The 19,615-nt window shown below is 42.3% G+C and overlaps 1 protein-coding gene across 4 annotated transcripts in view; it reads right to left on the bottom strand.

Annotated features, from left to right (window-relative positions):
- Nucleotides 1–2,827: 2,827 nt before the first annotated feature.
- LOC124279948 (homocysteine S-methyltransferase YbgG-like) overlaps nucleotides 2,828–19,615 on the bottom strand; it is a 28,696-nt gene continuing 11,908 nt past the window's right edge. For 3 of the 4 annotated variants that reach the window (XM_046715829.1, XM_046715828.1, XM_046715830.1), the window contains exons 6-8: nucleotides 16,269–16,430; nucleotides 9,250–9,452; nucleotides 2,828–3,660 (exon numbers count right to left, since the gene is read on the bottom strand). In XM_046715829.1, coding sequence (XP_046571785.1) covers nucleotides 3,519–3,660; nucleotides 9,250–9,452; nucleotides 16,269–16,430 — 507 coding nt within the window. In that variant the 3' untranslated portion in view covers nucleotides 2,828–3,518. The remainder of the gene's footprint in view (nucleotides 3,661–9,249; nucleotides 9,453–16,268; nucleotides 16,431–19,615) is intronic. The other variant, XM_046715831.1, reaches the window with a different exon arrangement.

Here is a 19,615-nt window from a genome sequence, read left to right as displayed (position 1 = left end):
TCGGGAGGAGATCCATACACCTGGTGGGGTTCACGTGCAGGTATATGAAGAGCAAGAGGTCAGGAGGAGATCCATACACCTGATGGGGTTCATTTGCATGTATGTGCAGAGCAAGAGGTCAGGAGGAGATCCATACACCTGGTGGGGTTCATGTGCAGGTATGTGCAGAGCAACAGGTCAGGAGGAGATCCATACACCTGATGGGGTTCACGTGCAGGTATGTGAAGAGCAAGAGGTCAGGGGGAGATCCATACATCTGGTGGGGTTCATGTGCAGGTATGTGAAGAGCAAGAGGTCAGGAGGAGATCCATACACCTGGTGGGGTTCACGTGCAGGTATGTGAAGAGCAAGAGGTCAGGGGAGATCCATACACCTGGTGGGGTTCATGTGCAGGTATGTGAAGAGCAAGAGGTCAGGGGAGATCCATACACCTGGTGGGGTTCATGTGCAGGTATGTGAAGAGCATGAGGTCAGGAGGAGATCCATAAATCTGGTGGGGTTCATGTGCAGGTATGTGCAGAGCAAGAGGAGTCAGGAGGAGGGGTTCACGTGCAGATCCATACACCTGATGGGGTTCAGGTATGTGAAGAGCATGAGGTCAGGGCGAGATCCATACACCTGGTGGGGTTTACGTGCAGGTATGTGAAGAGCATGAGGTCAGGAGGAGATCCATACATCTGGTTGGGTTCATGTGCAGGCATGTGAAGAGCAAGAGGTCAGGAGGAGATCCATACATCTGGTGGGGTTCATGTGCATGTATGTGAAGAGTAAGAGGTCAGGAGGAGATCCATACACCTGGTGGGGTTCACGTGCATGTATGTGAAGAGCAAGAGGTCAGGAGGAGATCCATACACCTGGTGGGGTTCATGTGCAAGTATGTGCAGAGCATGAGGTCAGGGGGAGATCCATACATTTGATGGGGTTTATGTGCATGTATGTGCAGAGCATGAGGTCAGGAGGAGATCCATACATCTGGTTGGGTTCATGTGCAGCTATGTGAAGAGCAAGAGGTCGGGAGATCCATACATCTGGTTGGGTTCATGTGCAGGTATGTGAAGAGCAAGAGGTCAGGAGGAGATCCATACACCTGATGGGGTTCATGTGCAGGTATGTGAAGAGCAAGAGGTCAGGAGGAGATCCATACATCTGATGGGGTTCATGTGCAGGAATGTGAAGAGCAAGAGATCAGGGGGAGATCCATACACCTGGTGGGGTTCATGTGCAGGTATGTGAAGAGCAAGAGTCAGGGGGAGATCCATACACCTGGTGGGATTCACGTGCAGGTATATGAAGAGCAAGAGGTCAGGAGGAGATCCATACACCTGGTGGGGTTCACGTGCATGTATGTGAAGAGCAAGAGGTCAGGAGGAGATCCATACACCCGATGGGGTTCACGTGCAGGTATATGAAGAGCAAGAGGTCAGGAGGAGGTCCATACACCTGATGGGGTTCATGTGCAGGTATGTGAAGAGCAAGAGGTCGGGAGGAGATCCATACACCTGGTGGGGTTCACGTGCAGGTATATGAAGAGCAAGAGGTCAGGAGGAGATCCATACACCTGATGGGGTTCATTTGCATGTATGTGAAGAGCAAGAGGTCAGGGGGAGATCCATACACCTGGTGGGGTTCACGTGCATGTATGTGAAGAGCATGAGGTCAGGAGGAGATCCATACACCTGATGGGGTTCATGTGCAGGTATGTGAAGAGCAAGAGGTCGGGAGGAGATCCATACACCTGGTGGGGGTTCAAGAGCAAGTGCAGGTATATGAAGAGCAAGAGGTCAGGAGGAGATCCATACACCTGATGGGGTTCATTTGCATGTATGTGCAGAGCAAGAGGTCAGGAGGAGATCCATACACCTGGTGGGGTTCATGTGCATGTATGTGCAGAGCAACAGGTCAGGAGGAGATCCATACACCTGATGGGGTTCACGTGCAGGTATGTGAAGAGCAAGAGGTCAGGGGGAGATCCATACATCTGGTGGGGTTCATGTGCAGGTATGTGAAGAGCAAGAGGTCAGGAGGAGATCCATACACCTGGTGGGGTTCATTTGCATGTATGTGAAGAGCAAGAGGTCAGGGGGAGATCCATACACCTGGTGGGGTTCACGTGCATGTATGTGAAGAGCATGAGGTCAGGAGGAGATCCATACACCTGGTGGGGTTCATGTGCAAGTATGTGCAGAGCATGAGGTCAGGGGGAGATCCATACATCTGATGGGGTTCATGTGCATGTATGTGCAGAGCAAGAGGTCAGGAGGAGATCCATACACCTGGTGGGGTTCATGTGCGGGTATGTGCAGAGCAAGAGGTCCGGAGGAGATCCATACACCTGGTGGGATTCATGTGCATGTTTGTGAAGAGCATGAGGTCAGGAGGAGATCCATACACCTGGTGGGGTTCATGTGCAGGTATGTGCAGATCAATAGGTCAGGAGGAGATCCATACACCTGGTGGGGTTCACGTGCAGGTATGTGCAGAGTATGAGGTCAGGAGGAGATCCATACACCTGGTGGCGTTCACGTGCATGTTTGTGAAGAGCAAGAGATCGGTTGGAGATCCATACACCTGCCAAGCCAATTGGTTGTCAGAGGGGAGATAACTCACTCATGCCAAGGGAGATAACTTTCCCAAGCACGCCAGGTCTAGTTTACTACTGAGTATTCGAGTGGTGTCCCCCCGCCATTGCTGGAATATTGCTAAAAGCAGCATAAAACTAACCTCACTCACTCACTCACCCTCTCACTCACTACTACTCGAGTAGTGGCTCTACCCGAATCTTTAATCCGTACCTCGGGTACCTGTTTCAACACTACAAAAACGATTGTTAAAAAAACGAGTGTTTATTACGAGTCTCTCCGTTTTGTGAAACAGTTCATCTGAGCGTTAATCATCAATATTAATCGATCATAGATACAAAGTGCGCTTATCATTCGATTTTATCCCACATTTTATACGGCGTATGGTTATTCATCCGTTTAACCAATCATTGTTACAGCATATATTTATTCATCCGTATTAACCAATCATTGATACGGCGCATGGTTATTCATCCGTATTAACAAATCATTGATACGGCGCATGGTTATTCATCCGTATTAACCAATAATTGCTGTATTATTGCTACGGCGTATGGTTATTCATCCGTATTAACAAATCATTGATACGGCGTATAGTTATTCATCCGTATTAACCAATCATTGTTACAGCATATGTTATTCATCCGTATTAACCAATCATTAAGAATTAATGTGAATCATCTGTATTAACCAATCATTGATTCGACGTCATGTGAATAATTCATATTAACCAGTCATTGTTACGGAGTATCTTATTCCTAGATACATGCCCAGAATGTGTTGTTTCCGGAATAACGAGTTCTGATCTGACGATGTTTGTCTGTCTTTGAGATTATAGCCATCGTATGTGCAGTATATAAACACCTTTAACCGGGAAGCATACCAATATGTACCCTCCACCCCAATATGTTATCTGTCATCGTGGGTGACTTGAGGAGGTCACAGTCTGTCCAATTCTTTTTTCATCTTTGCTATATCATCCGGGTAAACCCGACAACATCCCCCGATCCACGTGGCCCCGCGATCCACCCACGTCTTCACCTGGTTGCCCAGGGAAACACAGCCGCTTCCAGGAATCCATCTGAAAAAGACAAAGTGAGTATGGTTTTAGGCCGCAATATTCCAACAATGTCAGAGAACGCCAGGCATGGGCTCAACACATTGTACACATTGGGGAATGGAACCCAGGACTTCCGCTTGACGCATAACCACTAGGCTAACCCACTGCCCCGTAAAAAACATCGAAACATTTGTCTCAAGTTTTCCCAGCTGATTAATAGTCATTACAATCCTAAGAACTTTCAAAATTATTCGCCCAGAAACCACAGATTGGTATATGGTCTCTGATTCATGTCTGATTCAATCTTTATTACGATCAAAACGAAATAAACCAGTTCCAGGACCCACGTGCCTGAAACCATCTCGTAATACTATTCAAGCTATGGGAATTAAGATCTAAGCTAAGATCGCTATGCACTAATGTTCCCCTGCTCGACGACCCTGTTCAAGGCCGTGTCACAGGAAACAGCTGATCTCACCGACACTGCAATGTGCACCAGATGGGGTGTTTTTCATGAGGAAACCTCCTCAACCATGAAGTGTAATGCCTTGCACTATAACCTAGACGTGGATGTGCAGCCCACTGCACTGAGCAGCCGCTCACCTGACACATCGGATGGGTTTGTACTTTGATAACTTCCCTGGTGTCTGGCGCATATACTACCCAAATTACCGTCTCATGGTCACCGCCAGAAATCTCCACTAAATCTCCACTACCTAAGTTCAATCTCTCTCTCTCTCTCTCTCTCTCTCTCTCTCTCTCTCTCTCTCTCTCTCTCTCTCTCTCTCTCTCTCTCTCTCTCTCTCTCTCTCTCTCTCTCTCTCTCTCTCTCTCTCTCTCTCTCTCTCCCCTGTCCACTCTCTCCAGAATCCACTCGTCTGTCCACAATTAACTCCTCTCTCCACAAGCCTCCCCTCACTCACTCTCCACATTCAATTCACTCTCACCTCAATCCACTCTCACGCTCTCACTAATCCACTTCTCCCCACTCTCTCAATCAATCCTCCTCTCTCCACAATCCACTCCTATCTCCACACAATCCCTCCTCCCTCCTCCCGATCCCACACTCCCTCCCTCTCCACAATCCACTCCTATCTCCACACAATCCGCTCCTCCCTCTACCCACGATCCACACCTCCCTCTCTCCACAATGCTCTCCTCTCTCCACACAATCCTCTCTCCCCACGATCCACACCTCCCTCTCTCTGCAATCCACTCCTCCCTCTCTCCGCAATCCACTCTTCCCTCTCCCAACAATCCACACCTCCCTCTCTATCTCTATCTTAGAAGTACAGAGAAATGGTTTTATGATGGTCAGGAAATGAAAGTTGTTTCAGAGCTCGTTCTTCAAGAAGTATTTAGGTTTAGGAAAATTTGTGTCTACAAAAGCTGTGTTAGGGGAGTTGGGCAGATATCAAATGGCTGTTAATTATTTTAGTCGTTGTATCAGGTACTGGTGTAGACTCATGAGAATGAGTAGCTATAGGTATCCTCGAGCTTATGAAATGCTTAAAGTCTATTAAGAAAATGCAAATGTTAACTGAGTTTCTCATGTTCGTTCACTATTGTTTAAATTTGGATTCTCTTTTGTGTGGATTACACAAGACTTTGGCGACGTAGATGTATTTATGACAACGTTTAAGCAACGCTGCAAGAATATCTGTTTCCAAACCTGGAGCAGTGATATTGGTAGTAGTTCTTTTCTTAAAGTTTATTCATCGTACAAGACAGTTTTGGAAACAGAAGTGTATATAACTGCGTTGTACACCAATAGAGACTTGAGGCGTATTTTATGTAAATTTCGTCGCTTATCGCACAAATTGGGTGTCCAACAGTTGCGTTTCAATAAAGACATTGTCGATAGTACTATAGCAATATGTATCAAGTGTCATTTAGATGTCGTAGAAGACGAATACCACTTTTTATTAGTCTGTCCTTATTAACATACAAGTCGGATGAAGTTTATACCTGGATATTATCAAATACATCCATCTGTCTTTAAGTTTAAGCAGTTGTTATCACAAAAAATATGAATGTTATTAAAAGTCTAGCAATCTATCTGAACAGAAATCTACCTGTTTGACCGCTATATATTGATGTAGTATATTTATGTATATGTACCGAATGCGCACAAACAAAAACTTATGTATTTTTTGTACTCTCGGCCATGAGGCTATTATGCGAATAAACTCTCTCTGAAAAAGAAGGTATCTCAACATCTCCTCAACATCTGCTTGTACCACAAAGGGCATCAGTTTTACTACAACATAGGAACACCTCCACAATTCAACAAACGTGTCCCCATTTCCAACAAAGACAGCCCCACGGCCTGACCCCCCAGCTTTTGTTGTGGTAATGGCATAAGCTGTCACAAAAGTCTTGGATTCAAACCTCACATAAAGGTGAACCAACACAATTCCATTGAGAAAATGACATAAAATCAGGTCTAATCCTCTTTTTGTCATTGTACTCTGAAAACGCCAGCCTTGACATAGATCCATGTTAATAGCTTCTGCTCCAGAAAAACAACCTTTGGTGTCAAAAGGGGAGTATTTGACGAGCTCGACCTTGTGGGTATTTGCAGTTTTCAGTGCACTGTGCAGTTGCAGTGATTCCGACACCAGGGTATAGCTTCTGCATGTAATTTGTCACTCATGAATGGCAGCGAGGCACAGCTGTGTTCCAGGATACATCACATAAGAGTAGCGAATAATAAAAAGATTTTGTGAACTGAAGAATAGTGATGTTGGGAATTGGTTGAAATCTCACAATTGATGATTGCTTCATTACCAACGAACAATCATCGAAAAAACTTGGTTAGCATCATTTTTAAGATTTTCCTATCCAGGTTGTTATTGCAGAAAAGTATAACATGATGCTACTTGTTACATTAAAGTGATGACTAATATATCATGAACATAAACTTCCTGGAGTCTTAGAGAAATATTCAGTCATGACTTTTCAGTTAGTGAAGTGAGTTTTCTAAGAATTAAACATGTTTTCAGGCCCTGACAACTTCTAAGATATGTTCCATTGTTAAGTATTTCAATGACTAAAACAGTAGTTCCAAAATCGTTTCTGTTCGATTGTGAGAAAATGTGATCGATAGCTTGGTCGTTTGGTCACTGCGACCAATCTTCGATTATTTCAATTAATCGGAACACCACTAGAGAATAGTGCCACTTTTCTCATCAGTCATGAATTCTTGGTAGGAAACTGCTAAAGTGAGTGAGTGAGTGAGTTTAGTTTAACGCCACACTCAGTAATATTCCAGCTACATGGCGGTGGTTTACTGGTAAAGACATTTATATACGAATTAAAAATAAATGCAAATGTGCCATATACATTAAAATTTTATTAGTAGTATAAATCTTATATATTTTACTTATATTACTGTGGTCTTCAAAGTGAATGAATGAATAATTATTGCTTTACGCCACATCAGTAATATTACAGCTATTTGCTGCAATCTGAGTGAGTGAGTGAATGAGGCATATATTGGATCTGTTAGTGAGTGTATTGGCAGAGGCCCTGGTGATAGGGTAAAGAGTGGATGGACATGTGTAGAACACGAGTTACTGAGTGAGTAAGTGAATACACAGGTGTCTTGCCTATCACAAGGGAAAAATGCCAATCTACTCACTAACCTATCTACAGGACACCTGCCAATCTACACACTAATCTATCGACAGCACACCTGCCAATCTACACACTAACCTATCTACAGGACACCTGCCAATCTACTCACTAATCTATCGACAGCACACCTGCCAATCTACTCAGTAACCTATCTACAGGACACCTGCCAATCTACTCACTAATCTATCGACAACACACCTGCCAATCTACCCACTAATCTATCAACAGGACACCTGCCAATCTACTCACTTATCTATCAACAAGACACCTGCAAATCTACTCACTAATCTACCAACAGGACACCTGCCAATCTACTGGTAACCTATCACTTGGACACTTGCCAATCTACTCACTAGTCTATCAACAAGACACCTGCCAATCTACTCACTAATCTATCAACAGGACACGCCACTGCCAATCTACTCAATAACCTATCAACAGGACACCTGCCAATCTACTCAATAACCTATCAACAGGACACCTGCCAATCTCTACTCACTATCATCTACCTGCAACTACTCACTTATCTATCAACAAGAATCTACTACTCACTAATCTATCAACAGGACACCTGCCAATCTACTGACTAATCTATCAACAGGACACCTGCCAATCTACACACTAATCTATCAACAGGACACCTGCCAATCTACTCACTAATCTATCAACAGGACACCTGCCAATCTACACACTAATCTATCAACAGGACACCTGCCAATCTACTCACTAATCTATCAACAGGACACCTGCCAATCTACACACTACTAATCTATCAATCTACACACACCTGCACAATCTACTGACTAATCTATCAACAGGACACCTGCCAATCTACTGCTAATCTATCAACAGGACACCTGCCAATCTATCACTAATCTATCAACAGGACACCTACTGAATTCAATCTATACACACCTAATCTATCAACAGGACACCTGCCAATCTACTCACTAATCCTATCAACAGGACACCTGCCAATCTACTCACTAATCTATCAACAGGACACCTGCCAATCTACTCACAATCTATCAACCTACTCCTATCAACACACTGCCAATCTACACACTAACTACTACTTGGACACCTGCCAATCTCCTCAATAATCTATCAACAGGACACCTGCCAATCTACACACTAACCTATCAACAGGACACCTGCCAATCTCCTCACTAATCTATCAACAGGACACCTGCCAATCTACACACTAATCTATCAACAGGACACCTGCCAATCTCCTCACTAATCTATCAACAGGACACCTGCCAATCTACACACTAACCTATCACTTGGACACCTGCCAATCTACACACTAATCTATCAACAGGACACCTGCCAATCTACACTAATCTATCAACAGGACACCTGCCAATCTACTGACTAATCTATCAACAGGACACCTGCCAATCCACACACACCTGCCAATCTACTCACTAATCTATCAACAGGACACCTGCCACCTACAACACTAATCTATCAACAGGACACCTGCCAATCTACACACTAATCTATCAACAGGACACCTGCCAATCTACTGACTAATCTATCAACAGGACACCTGCCAATCTACTGACTAATCTATCAACAGGACACCTGCCAATCTACTCACTAATCTATCAACAGGACACCTGCCAATCTACTCACTAATCTATCAACAGGACACCTGCCAATCTACACACTAACCTATTACTTGGACACCTGCCGATCCACTCACTCACTATCAACAGTACACCTGCCAATCTACTCACCAACCTGTCAACATGACACCTGCCAATCTACTCTCTAATCTATAACTTGGACACCTGCCAATCTATTATCACTAACCTATCACTTGGACACCTGCAACACCTCACTAACATATGAACAAGACATCTGCCAATCCACTTACTAACCTGCCAATAACCTATGACCAGGTCAAAGTTGCTGGACACACTTCAGCAGGCCACACACATGTTAACCTTGCCACATTATTACCCTTCATCTCGAACCCACTGCTCCCCGCTGTTTGGCTTGACCACCACGCCCTTCTGTAGTTGAAGGTGCTGGACACTCTCCAGTAGGTCACACACATGTTCAGGTGCTGTACAGTTCAGACCAACAGCCAGCACCTGGTCCGACTGAACCACGCTTCGCACAGCATCCGAAAACCTCTCTCCATCACATGTGACACATGCTTCCTACATGAACAAATAGTCCATGAATTGTGAAAATACTCTTCAAAAGAAGTTGGAAGACCAACTGTTTTACAACAGTTTTGGCATGACAATGACAATGTGTGTGAGTTTAGTTTTATGTCACTTCTAGCAAAACAAACAATATCTTGGCATTGGACACCAGAAATAGCCTTGACACATTTTACATTGTAGGGAATAGAACCTTTGTGTAACAAGTGAACACTTTAACCATGAGACCACCACACCATCCCATAGTATAACAAATACTATAATAATATTTAAGAATTGGATGGTTCTTTCCTTCTGTGGAGTTGCATTATGTTACAAAGTTCATTATGACATCTATACCGCAAATGAAAAACAAGTGAATAACACATTTATTTTCTTCCCTGATAAAGGGGAAACAGATGAATGGCATTCAAAAGATTATCTGAGACTTGTACAAGACCTTATAAGTGATAAGAGTGATGTGTGTTTGGGAGGTTACAGAGTGGTGGTGTGATGTCGGTTTTCCCTGACTGTGGCCAATCTCAACTGATGCCATGCTTCTGATGTCATGAAGAAGTCTGGAAGACTGAAATACTGAAATGCCTTACCACTGAGTTTGGTCAACAATCAGAGATATTTCTAGAATTATTACTTCATCTTTGCATGGCAATTTTAAAAATTCATTTTGTAAACTGGGTGATTTGTGAAAATGACATGTCATACACTTCTCCAAGAAAGCTACGGCAATCATCAGTTTCCCAAATATGAAATCACACAAATGTCAAAGGTCAAGGATATAGGGCCATCAACAATATCAGCAACATGTATTGCTTTACCTGAAAAAACTGTTTCAATATTTTATCATTTATGTGTCTTCTGTGTCTTTTGTGGAAGTGTTTATATGTGGCTTGGTATAAAATATGGGTCCAATGAATCCCAGCAAGACTTCAGAAACATTCATTTTACTGTTTTTATGTACAATATTGTTGTTAAAATATTGCTGTTAAAAATACTTTGCAATTCTTCAATTTATTCTCCTGATATCAATGTAATAACAACAACAACAACAATAAGAAGAATGGTCGATGTGTATTGCTCTTTTACAGTTTTAGATGTTAGATAACATGTTAACAGTGTACCTTTATCATCCCTGTCAGTGCCAGATGTTAGATAACATGTTAACAGTGAACCTTTATTATCCCTGTCAGTGCTAGATGTTAGATAACATGTTAACAGTGAACCTTTATCATCCCTGTCAGTGCTAGATGTTAGATAACAAGTTAACAGTGTACCTTTATTATCCCTGTCAGTGCTAGATGTTAGATAACATGTTAACAGTGTACCTTTATCATCCCTGTCAGTGCCAGATGTTAGATAACATGTTAACAGTGAACCTTTATCATCCCTGTCAGTGCCAGATGTTAGATAACATGTTAACAGTGTACCTTTATTATCCCTGTCAGTGCTAGATGTTAGATAACATGTTAACAGTGAACCTTTATCATCCCTGTCAGTGCCAGATGTTAGATAACATGTTAACAGTGTACCTTTATTATCCCTGTCAGTGCTACATGTTAGATAACATGTTAACAGTGAACCTTTATTATCCCTGTCAGTGCTAGATGTTAGATAACATGTTAACAGTGAACCTTTATCATCCCTGTCAGTGCCAGATGTTAGATAACATGTTAACAGTGTACCTTTATTATCCCTGTCAGTGCTAGATGTTAGATAACATGTTAACAGTGAACCTTTATTATCCCTGTCAGTGCTAGATGTTAGATAACATGTTAACAGTGAACCTTTATCATCCCTGTCAGTGCCAGATGTTGGATAACATGTTAACAGTGTACCTTTATTATCCCTGTCAGTACTAGATGTTAGATAACATGTTAACAGTGAACCTTTATTATCCCTGTCAGTACTAGATGTTAGATAACATGTTAACAGTGAACCTTTATTATCCCTGTCAGTGCTAGATGTTAGATAACATGTTAACAGTGAACCTTTATTATCCCTGTCAGTGCTAGATGTTAGATAACATGTTAACAGTGAACCTTTATTATCCCTGTCAGTGCTAGATGTTAGATAACATGTTAACAGTGAACCTTTATTATCCCTGTCAGTGCTAGATGTTAGATAACATGTTAACAGTGAACCTTTATCATCCCTGTCAGTGCCAGATGTTAGATAACATGTTAACAGTGTACCTTTATTATCCCTGTCAGTGCTAGATGTTAGATAACATGTTAACAGTGAACCTTTATTATCCCTGTCAGTGCTAGATGTTAGATAACATGTTAACAGTGAACCTTTATCATCCCTGTCAGTGCCAGATGTTAGATAACATGTTAACAGTGTACCTTTATTATCCCTGTCAGTACTAGATGTTAGATAACATGTTAACAGTGAACCTTTATTATCCCTGTCAGTACTAGATGTTAGATAACATGTTAACAGTGAACCTTTATTATCCCTGTCAGTGCTAGATGTTAGATAACATGTTAACAGTGAACCTTTATTATCCCTGTCAGTGCTAGATGTTAGATAACATGTTAACAGTGAACCTTTATTATCCCTGTCAGTGCTAGATGTTAGATAACATGTTAACATTGTACCTTTATTATCCCTGTCAGTGCTAGATGTTAGATAACATGTTAACAGTGAACCTTTATCATCCCTGTCAGTGCCATATGTTAGATAACATGTTAACAGTGTACCTTTATTATCCCTGTCAGCGCTAGATGTTAGATAACATGTTAACAGTGTACCTTTATTATCCCTGTCAGTGCTAGATGTTAGAAAACATGTTAACAGTGAACCTTTATTATCCCTGTCAGTGCTAGATGTTAGATAACATGTTAACAGTGTACCTTTATTATCCCTGTCAGTTCTAGATGTTACATAACATGTTAACAGTGAACCTTCATTATCCCTGTCAGTGAATCTGTGTGTCACTGATTTTCATTCTCAGCTTCCCAGGGAGTATACAACCCTAGCTGGCTTTGAGAATAAGAACGGGGCAGTAGCGTTACCTAGTGGTGAAAGTGTTAGCTCGTCACATCGAAAAATACCCAGGTTCGATTCCCCACATGGGTACAATGTGTGAAGCCCATTTCTGGTGTTCCCCGCTGTGATATTGCTGGAATATTGCTAAAAGCGGCGTAACACTGAACGCACTGACTGAGAATAATAACAGATTAGTTACCATCCAAACCATTCACTGCTGGGAAGCCAGACAAATTTCAAAGAACTTGTCACTTGACAGAAGGGACAGAACATGTTTTACATATGCTTCAGAGTGCAACAGCACCAAGCCCTCGAAACTGTCACGTGTAAGGCTGTCAAACACGTGACAAGACACAGTTCAACTTCACATGCTTGTGACCTGTGTTTTCTACAGAGGACCAGCTCTAATGATGTATGACCTCTGTATGTCAAGGCCAAACCCAGATTCAGTAGGATATTCCAACTACCTCTCATTGTCATTTGTGCAGCTGTATGCATTAAAAACTGCTTTCCGATATAACATGTATATCAATTTAAGGATCAGAATGTTGCTACAGGTACATGATATAAAAACACATTATCAAGAATAATATGCACTAAATTGTATGCACATGGAACTGGATTTCATGCCCCCACCACTGCCAGCCCCGCCAGTATTGTACAGATTTATTTAAACATTACCTTGCTGCAAACACTGCAAACTTAGTTTCCCAAACACATGTATGATTTCTGTATCAAGTACAACGCCTGGAATAGCCATCTTTTGTATGTGTTACACTCAGCCTACATCAAATATGGGTGTATACTTTCTCTTTGTATCAGCTCATGTTCCCAGGAGTGTACAGTAAATATTACGGCCTCCTCAAGACATTTTGTGACCAGGCTAGCTTTGAGCTTATTAAATAGTTTTATGTACAAAATTGCTGCTTGTCAAGTTCATACTGTCATATGTAAGGCCCTATAAGGCTACAAACTGTCAAATGTAAGGCCTTGTCAAGTTCATACTGTCATATGTAAGGCCCTATAAGGCTACAAACTGTCAAATGTAAGGCCTTGTCAAGTTCATACTGTCATATGTAAGGCCCTATAAGGATACAAACTGTCAAATGTAAGGCCTTATCAAGTTCATACTGTCATATGTAAGGCCCTATAAGGATACAAACTGTCAAATGTAAGGCCTTGTCAAGTTCATACTGTCATATGTAAGGCCCTATAAGGATACAAACTGTCAAATGTAAGGCCTTGTCAAATTCATACTGTCATATGTAAGGCCCTATAAGGATACAAACTGTCAAATGTAAGGCCTTATCAAGTTCATACTGTCATATGTAAGGCCCTATAAGGATACAAACTGTCAAATGTAAGGCCTTATCAAGTTCATACTGTCATATGTAAGGCCTTATCAAGTTCATATTGTCATATGTAAGGCCTTATCAAGTTCATACTGTCATATGTAAGGCCTTATCAAGTTCATACTGTCATATGTAAGGCCTTATCAAGTTCATACCGTCAAATGCAAAACCCTATTAGGATACATACTGTCAAATATAAGGCCTTATCAAGTTCATACTGTCAAATGTTAGGCCCTATAAGGATACAAACTGTCAAATGTAAGGCCTTATCAAGTTCATACTGTCATATGTAAGGCCTTATCAAGTTCATTTTGTAATATCTAAGGCCTTATCAAGTTCATAGTGTCATATGTAAGGCCTTATCAAGTTCATACTGTCATATGTAAGGCCCTATAAGGATACAAACTGTCAAATGTAAGGCCTTATCAAGTTCATACTGTCATATGTAAGGCCTTATCAAGTTCATATTGTCATATCTAAGGCCTTATCAAGTTCATAGTGTCATATGTAAGGCCTTATCAAGTTCATACTGTCATATGTAAGGCCTTATCAAGTTCATACTGTCAAATGCAAGGCCCTATAAGGTTACATACTGTCATATGTAAGGCCTTATCAAGTTCATACTGTCAAATTTAAGGCCCTATAAGGATACAAACTGTCAAATGTAAGGCCTTATCAAGTTCATACTGTCATATGTAAGGCCTTATCAAGTTCATACTGTCATATGTAAGGCCTTATCAAGTTCATACTGTCATATGTAAGGCCTTATCAAATTCATAGTGTCATATGTAAGGCCTTATCAAGTTCATACTGTCATATGTAAGGCCTTCTCAAGTTCATAGTGTCATATGTAGGCCTTATCAAGTTCATACTGTCATATGTAAGGCCTTGTCAAATTCATAGTGTCATGTGTAAGGCCTTATCAAGTTCATACTTTCATATGTAAGGCCTTATCAAGTTCATACTGTCAAATGTTAGGCCATATAAGGATACAAACTGTCAAATGTAAGGCCTTGTCAAGTTCATACTGTCATATGTAAGGCCCTATAAGGATACAAACTGTCAAATGTAAGGCCTTATCAAGTTCATACCGTCAAATGCAAAACCCTATTAGGATACATACTGTCAAATATAAGGCCTTATCAAGTTCATACTGTCAAATGTTAGGCCCTATAAGGATACAAACTGTCAAATGTAAGGCCTTATCAAGTTCATACTGTCATATGTAAGGCCTTATCAAGTTCATTTTGTAATATCTAAGGCCTTATCAAGTTCATAGTGTCATATGTAAGGCCTTATCAAGTTCATACTGTCATATGTAAGGCCCTATAAGGATACAAACTGTCAAATGTAAGGCCTTATCAAGTTCATATTGTCATATCTAAGGCCTTATCAAGTTCATAGTGTCATATGTAAGGCCTTATCAAGTTCATACTGTCATATGTAAGGCCTTATCAAGTTCATACTGTCAAATGCAAGGCCCTTTAAGGTTACATACTGTCATATGTAAGGCCTTATCAAGTTCATACTGTCAAATTTAAGGCCCTATAAGGATACAAACTGTCAAATGTAAGGCCTTATCAAGTTCATACTGTCATATGTAAGGCCTTATCAAGTTCATACTGTCATATGTAAGGCCTTATCAAGTTCATACTGTCATATGTAAGGCCTTATCAAATTCATAGTGTCATATGTAAGGCCTTATCAAGTTCATACTGTCATATGTAAGGCCTTCTCAAGTTCATAGTGTCATATGTAAGGCCTTATCAAGTTCATACTGTCATATGTAAGGCCTTGTCAAATTCATAGTGTCATGTGTAAGGCCTTATCAAGTTCATACTTTCATATGTAAGGCCTTATCAAGTTCATACTGTCATATGTTAGGCCATATAAGGATACAAACTGTCAAATGTAAGGCCTTGTCAAGTTCATACTGTCATATGTAAGGCCCTATAAGGATACAAACTGTCAAATGTAAGGCCTTATCAAGTTCATACTGTCATATGTAAGGCCTTATAAGGATACAAACTGTCAAATGTAAGGCCTTGTCAAGTTCATACTGTCATATGTAAGGCCTTCTCAAGTTCATAGTGTCATATGTAAGGCCTTATCAAGTTCATACTGTCATATGTAAGGCCTTATCAAATTCATAGTGTCATATGGAAGGCCTTATCAAATTCATAGTGTCATATGTAAGGCCTTATCAAGTTCATACTGTCATATGTAAGGCCTTCTCAAGTTCATATTGACATATGTAAGGCCTTATCAAGTTCATACTGTCATATGTAAGGCCTTATCAAGTTCATACTGTCATATGTAAGGCTTGATCAAGTCCACACTGTTGAATGTATTGACCTATCACGTAAGGCCTTTACAAGCCTGTATAACCTTGACGTATTCTCCATGACAATCAAACAAGCAAACCACTAGGCTAACCAACCATCCTGGGATAAGGGGAGAAAGCTGGTACCTTGCAGGAGAAGCACACCATTGCCCTCGCGTCAGGGTAGTCAGACAGCAGATCCACAATGGCCTCTGCCTCCTTCTGGACTGGGATGGTGTCCACAGCCAACATGTCTGCTCCGTGATTCAGTAGCGCCTCTACACTGGGACGGTGCCAGGTCTTCAGTTCCTGTCACAGAGTGAGTGAGTGAGTGAGTGAGTGAGTGAGTGAGTGAGTGAGTGAGTGAGTGAGTGAGTGAGTGAGTGAGTGAGTGAGTGAGTGAGTGAGTGAGTGAGTGAGTGAGTGAGTGAGTGCACCCAGACAGCCAGGACAATGTGACACAAGACACCAAGGTCAATGTGACATAACTGGATACCCATGTCACAGTGACACCATAAGACCATCAGGTCAAAGTGATACAAAAAGATAGCCAGGTCAATGTGACATAACAAGATGCCCAGGTCACAGTGACACAACAAGACACCCAGGCCACAATGACACAACAAGACACCCAGGTCAATGTGACACAACAAGACACCCAGGTCAATGTGGCACAACAAGACAGACTTGCAGTGGCCCAGACACCCTCTTACATAACACAGACAAGACAAGACATAACAAGACACCCAGGTCAATGTGACACAACAAGACACCCAGGTCAATGTGGCACAACAAGACAGACTTGCAGTGGCCCAGACACCCTCTTACATAACACAGACAAGACAAGACATAACAAGACACCCAGGTTAATGGGACAAAACAAGACTCCAAGGTCACAGTGACACAAGACACCCAGGTCACAGTGACATAACAAGACACTCAGGTCAATGTGACACAGCAAGATACCCAGGTCAAAGTGAGGCCGTAAGTCCACCCAAACTCAGTATGAGATCACAAAGATATCATTAATACCTCAGTATGAGGTCAGATTGAGATCATCAACTAAACCAATCCCAAGTATGAGGTCATACCCAATGTCAATATGAGTGCTATCTTTGACGACCCATGTTAGAATATGTTTTCAGCAACCCATACCTCTAATAGGCAACAAATACGATCAGCTGGTGTCATTGTGCCCCGTTGTATCAAGACCGATACTCGTGGTGTCATTAATTCAATTTCTTTTATTCAGGGTACTGATGAGATCAAAGGCCTGTAGTACAATACAGGTGTGTACAGTGATGTCAATCACTGGATTGTCTGGTCCAGACTCGATTATCTACTGATCATCGCCACATAGCTGGAATATTGCTAGGTGCGGCGCTAAACAACAAAGAGATCAGTAAGAGGTCACAGCTCATCAATCAAGCCCACCTCAGTATGAGGTCACAGCTCATCAATCAAGCCCACCTCAGTATCAAGTCACAGCTCATCAATCAAGCCCACCTCAGTATGAGGTCACAGCTCATCAATCAAGCCCACCTCAGTATCAGGTCACAGCTCATCAATCAAGCCCACCTCAGTATCAGGTCACAGCTCATCAATCAAGCCCACCTCAGTATCAGGTCACAGCTCATCAATCAAGCCCACCTCAGTATGAGGTCACAGCTCATCAATCAAGCCCACCTCAGTATGAGGTCACAGCTCATCAATCAAGCCCACCTCAGTATGAGGTCACAGCTCATCAATCAAGCCCACCTCAGTATCAGGTCACAGCTCATAGATCAAGCCCACCTCAGTATCAGGTCACAGCTCATAGGTCAAGCCCTCCTCAGCATGAGGTCATAGCTCATCAATCAAGCCCACCTCAGTATGAGGTCACAGCTCATCAATCAAGCCCACCTCAGTATGAGGTCACAGCTCATCAATCAAGCCCACCTCAGTATCAGGTCACAGCTCATCAATCAAGCCCACCCTCAGTATCAGGTCACAGCTCATCAATCAAGTCCACCTCAGTATCAGGTCACAATGAGACTCTCAATCAAGCCCGACTCAGTATCAGGTCACAATGAGACTCTCAATCAAGCCCACCTCAGTATGAGGTCACAATGAGACTCTCAATCAAGCCCACCCTCAGTATGAGGTCACAATGACACTCTCAATCAAGCCCACCTCAGTATCAGGTCACAATGAGACTCGCAATCAAGCCCACTCTCAGTATGAGGTCACAATGAGACTCTCAATCAAGCCCACCTCAGTATCAGGTCACAATGAGACTCTCAATCAAGCCCACCTCAGTATCAGGTCACAATGAGACTCTCAATCAAGCCCACCACAGTATCAGGTCACAATGAGACTCTCAATCAAGCCCACATCAGTATCAGGTCACAATGAGACTCTCTAACAAGTCCATCTCACTAAGAGGTCACAATGAGACTCTCAATCAACCCCATCTCGCTAAGAGGTCACAATGAGACTCTCAATCAAGCCCATCTGGCTAAGAGGTCACAATGAGACTCTCAATCAAGCCCATCTCAGTATGAGGTAACAATGAGATTCTCTAACAAGTCCATCTCGCTAAGAGGTCACAATGAGACTCTCAATCAAGCCCATCTCGCTAAGAGGTCACAATGAGACTCTGAATCAAGCCCATCTCGCTAAGAGGTCACAATGAGACTCTCAATCAAGCCCATCTCGCTAAGAGGTCACAATGAGACTCTCAATCAAGCCCATCTCAACATCCGCTACGAGGTCACATTGAGACTCTCAATCAAGCCCACCTCAGTATCAGGTCACAATGAGACTCTCAATCAAGCCCATCTCAGTATGAGGTAACAATGAGACTCTCTAACAAGTCCATCTCGCTAAGAGGTCACAATGAGACTCTCAATCAAGCCCATCTTGCTAAGAGGTCACAATGAGACTCTCAATCAAGCCCACCTCGCTAAGAGGTCACAATGAGACTCTCAATCAAGCCCATCTCAGTATGAGGTCACAATGAGGCTCTCTAACAAGTCCATCTCGCTAAGAGGTCACAATGAGACTCTCAATCAAGCCCATCTCGCTTAGAGGTCACAATGAGACTCTCAATCAACCCCATCTCGCTAAGAGGTCACATTGAGACTCTCAATCAAGCCCACCTCAGTATCAGGTAACAATGAGACTCTCAATCAAGCCCACCTCAGTATGAGGTAACAATGAGACTCTCAATCAAGCCCATCTCGTTCAGAGGTCACAATGAGACTCTCAATCAAGCCCATCTCGCTAAGAGGTCACAATGAGACTCTCAATCAAGCCCACCTCAGTATCAGGTCACAATGAGACTCTCAATCAAGCCCATCTCAGTATGAGGTAACAATGAGACTCTCTAACAAGTCCATCTCGCTAAGAGGTCACAATGAGACTCTCAATCAAGCCCATCTTGCTAAGAGGTCACAATGAGACTCTCAATCAAGCCCACCTTGCTAAGAGGTCACAATGAGACTCTCAATCAA

The sequence above is a fragment of the Haliotis rubra genome, unplaced genomic scaffold (assembly GCF_003918875.1).
Source record: "Haliotis rubra isolate DU_JTF1 unplaced genomic scaffold, ASM391887v1 Scf259, whole genome shotgun sequence".
In the NCBI taxonomy this organism is placed as follows: domain Eukaryota; kingdom Metazoa; phylum Mollusca; class Gastropoda; order Lepetellida; family Haliotidae; genus Haliotis; species Haliotis rubra.
Note: the sequence above shows the minus strand (reverse complement) of the source record. Positions and strands in the feature narration are given on the sequence as shown.